The following is a 3,015-nucleotide window of genomic DNA, read 5'->3' as shown; positions in this document are numbered from 1 at the left end:
TACACAGTCCACGTCAATGCTCACGGAAGCAGCAGTCAAGAGATCATAAGATGTGTGGCATTAGGGTAATGAAAAGCAAGGGTGTTATTTGGAGGACTAAAGGGCGCCTGACCCAAGGCCTGTATTTCCCAGTGCTCACATGCAGGTGAGCACTGAAGACTGCAGATGAGCAGCTGCGTCTGAACTGCGGTGAAGGTAGCCTGGACTGCGACAGGGACAACCCGAACTGTCCTGCCAGTTCAGCACAGCGAGGCGTCACCTCACACACTTTGTTAGCAGGAGACACCAGTCTCTGGGGGAGGACACTGTTTGCTCAAGTGGAGGGGCATCAAAAAAGCATGGGCTCAAGGAGATGAAAGGACACTGTGGCTGAAACAGTGGGCTCAAGCACAGGGGCAGTGGAGAGGAGGGCACAGGGCTGGGCAGGGTTTGCTTGTGTTATGCATAAGATCACTGTGAGCAGGAACCCACTGCACGGCTAATAACAACAACGGGGGCTAAACTCCTTCCTCCTTATTTTCATGCCCCCGTGAGTACAGGTAAACCCACCCACCTACATCACACTCTCAAACAAACTCTGTAGCCCTCACGCCCTTCCACTCTCGTGCCTGACGTGCTGATGAGCCTCTGACGTGCCCGCAGCCTTGGAAACACCCCGCCCACTCCACCACTGCCATCAGGCTGGTCTGTTAAACAGCACCTCGTGTCTGATCAAGGCAGAAGGGAGTTAAGTCCCCGCCCACTCCACCACTGCCATCAGGCTGGTCTGTTAAACAGCACCTCGTGTCTGATCAAGGCAGAAGGGAGTTAAGTTCTTCAAATGGCTCCCAAATGACCAGAAGGCTGAAATGGCCAATCCTTCATTTACATGGTGCAATCCCTTTGCTTTATTTTATTAAATACATTACCCACTTTGCACACAAATCTCACTGCCATCTAGTCAATTCTAGAACTGCCCCTGTGGGCTTCTGTGACTGTTAACTATTTTTAAAGACAATAATTTTGTTGGCACATCCGTTACATATCATACAATTTAATCATTTGATCATAGTAAGATTTGTGCAGCTATCACCACAATCAAATTTCAGAAGTTTCTTCTTGTACTCGTTGGCTCCATCTTCCCGCCTTGCCCAGGCAATGACCGATCCAGTTACTGTCTCTATAAATCTATCTACCCTAGATTTCACATACAGAAACCATACAAAACAGCCAGGAAGCAAGCCAAGCCACCAAAAAAAAACAACGATGACCAAACAAAATGCAGGTAAACCTCAATTGAAAAGCAGAAAATATTAAAAATGTAAACAACTTTAAGATGAGTCAAGAGGGAGATTAAATGAGGTGTTAAATTTTAACCTAACCGTCATCATCAGCTTTACAAGGTCCTTTATTTGACCGCTATGTTATCCACATCCCTCTACCAGGGCCAGAGTGGATTCACTAGAGGCTTAATCCATGAGTGGATGCTTCCAATGGACTTTAGGCTTCCACTGTCAACCAGAGCCTCTGCAAAGTGGTTGTCCCAATTTAAGCTCTGATATCACTACCTCCTTTAGCTTTGGGTTTCATTATTGACAACGTTTAGACCACACGGGTTGGTGTGCTTCTTCCATGTGAACTTAGTTGACACCCTGCTTAGATGGCTCCTTGTTATAAGCAAGCCTTTAAGACCCCAGACACTATCTAGTTTCTTCACTCATATTTTAAGCGATCTCTTTACGAGGGCGCGCATTGAGCAGGGCCACATTATGAGAACTATTTGTTCTTAGATTGGGGCTAGAAGTTGGAGCCCAAGATCCATTCATGTATCCATGGCTTATATATGTCTCTGGTTCAGATGGCCAGTGCCACCAGCACAGGGCAGAACACAAAGCTGCTGTTTACAGGAGGGCTTTCACGTAAGGCTACGTCATGAATTCCAGCTTCTTTGGCCCACAGGCAGTACTGGTGGCACAAGTCTGGGCTGCCAATCGCACCAGCAGTCGGAAACCACCAGTCCCTCCATGGAAGAAAGCGGCTTTCTGCTCCCGTAGAGATGTGCAGGCTCTGACACCGACAGGAGCAGTTCTACCCTGTCCTACATGATCCCTAGGAGTGGACACGACTCGACGGCAGTAAGTATGGTTTTGGGATCTAGCCCAGAGTAGACATTCATTGAATATTTTTATTACAACAAAAAACTACCAAGTGTATGTAAGGGAAACATCTGCATACAAATGTGTCTCTGATATTCCTGGGTCATATTTTTTTGGTATTACTCACTAAAATGAATATTTATTTGGTCATAACATTGTGTTTGGTGGTTCCATCTACACTTACTTCCTAACTAATACCTTGGGGTGGGAAGAGCAAGCTATTCTCAGCGTACTGCATTACGCAAATCGCTCTCCGGGTCCTAAGGCACGGCTGACTCTGACTGTGGACTATGACCAACGTGCTGCCCCTCGAGCGCAGCAACTGGACCCGAGGGGACCCCCACCGTCCCCACATGAAGTACTAATTACCTGCTGAGATCCGCCCAAGCACACCAAAGTTAACCAAGCACGCAAAGTTCAAGTTCACATGGTCTCAGCTATAAGGTTTGCTGACTTTCTATCTCTAAGATCAGAGCACGCGCGAGTGCCTTTGGAGACTCAACAAGGAAAGAAGCCCATCAGAGCCCTCCCTGTACCTGCTGGTAGAAGAAATGCAGCGTTGGCTTGTCTTCTGTGAACTGCTGCAGAAATTCTTCCGGCAAATAACGAATCCTCAGTTCATACCTAAAAACCATGGGAAGTGCATTATTTCTTTTCATTCATCACTGCAAGTACAATATTGTCAATTACTAGGAAACAGGATTTTAAAATAGGCACAAGGAATACCCACTACGTTTTCAGCCTCAGCCTCATCTTCCTCACAGAATCAGGCTTTTCGATTCTGATGTTCAGTGACACCCAGTAGCCCTCCCACTCCCAGTCACCCTCCGCCAGAGCCTGGCTCCACCCCCCCACCCCCACCCCGTCACCTTCCTCCACC

General features: G+C 47.5%; 1 protein-coding gene across 14 annotated transcripts in view; it reads right to left on the bottom strand.

The window, feature by feature from the left end:
• Nucleotides 1-3,015, bottom strand: part of PTK2 (protein tyrosine kinase 2) — a 145,147-nt gene that overhangs the window by 101,853 nt on the left and 40,279 nt on the right. For all 14 annotated transcript variants that reach the window (XM_030884992.2, XM_045296532.1, XM_045296550.1 and 11 more), the window contains one exon: nucleotides 2,672-2,759. In XM_030884992.2, coding sequence (XP_030740852.1) covers nucleotides 2,672-2,759 — 88 coding nt within the window. The remainder of the gene's footprint in view (nucleotides 1-2,671; nucleotides 2,760-3,015) is intronic.

This window comes from Echinops telfairi, unplaced genomic scaffold (assembly GCF_000313985.2).
Source record: "Echinops telfairi isolate 266 unplaced genomic scaffold, ASM31398v2 ScPeMD7_1;HRSCAF=3_0, whole genome shotgun sequence".
Taxonomy (NCBI): Eukaryota; Metazoa; Chordata; class Mammalia; order Afrosoricida; family Tenrecidae; genus Echinops; species Echinops telfairi.
The sequence above is the reverse complement of the archived record's forward strand: the minus strand, read 5'-3'. Positions and strand labels throughout refer to the sequence as shown.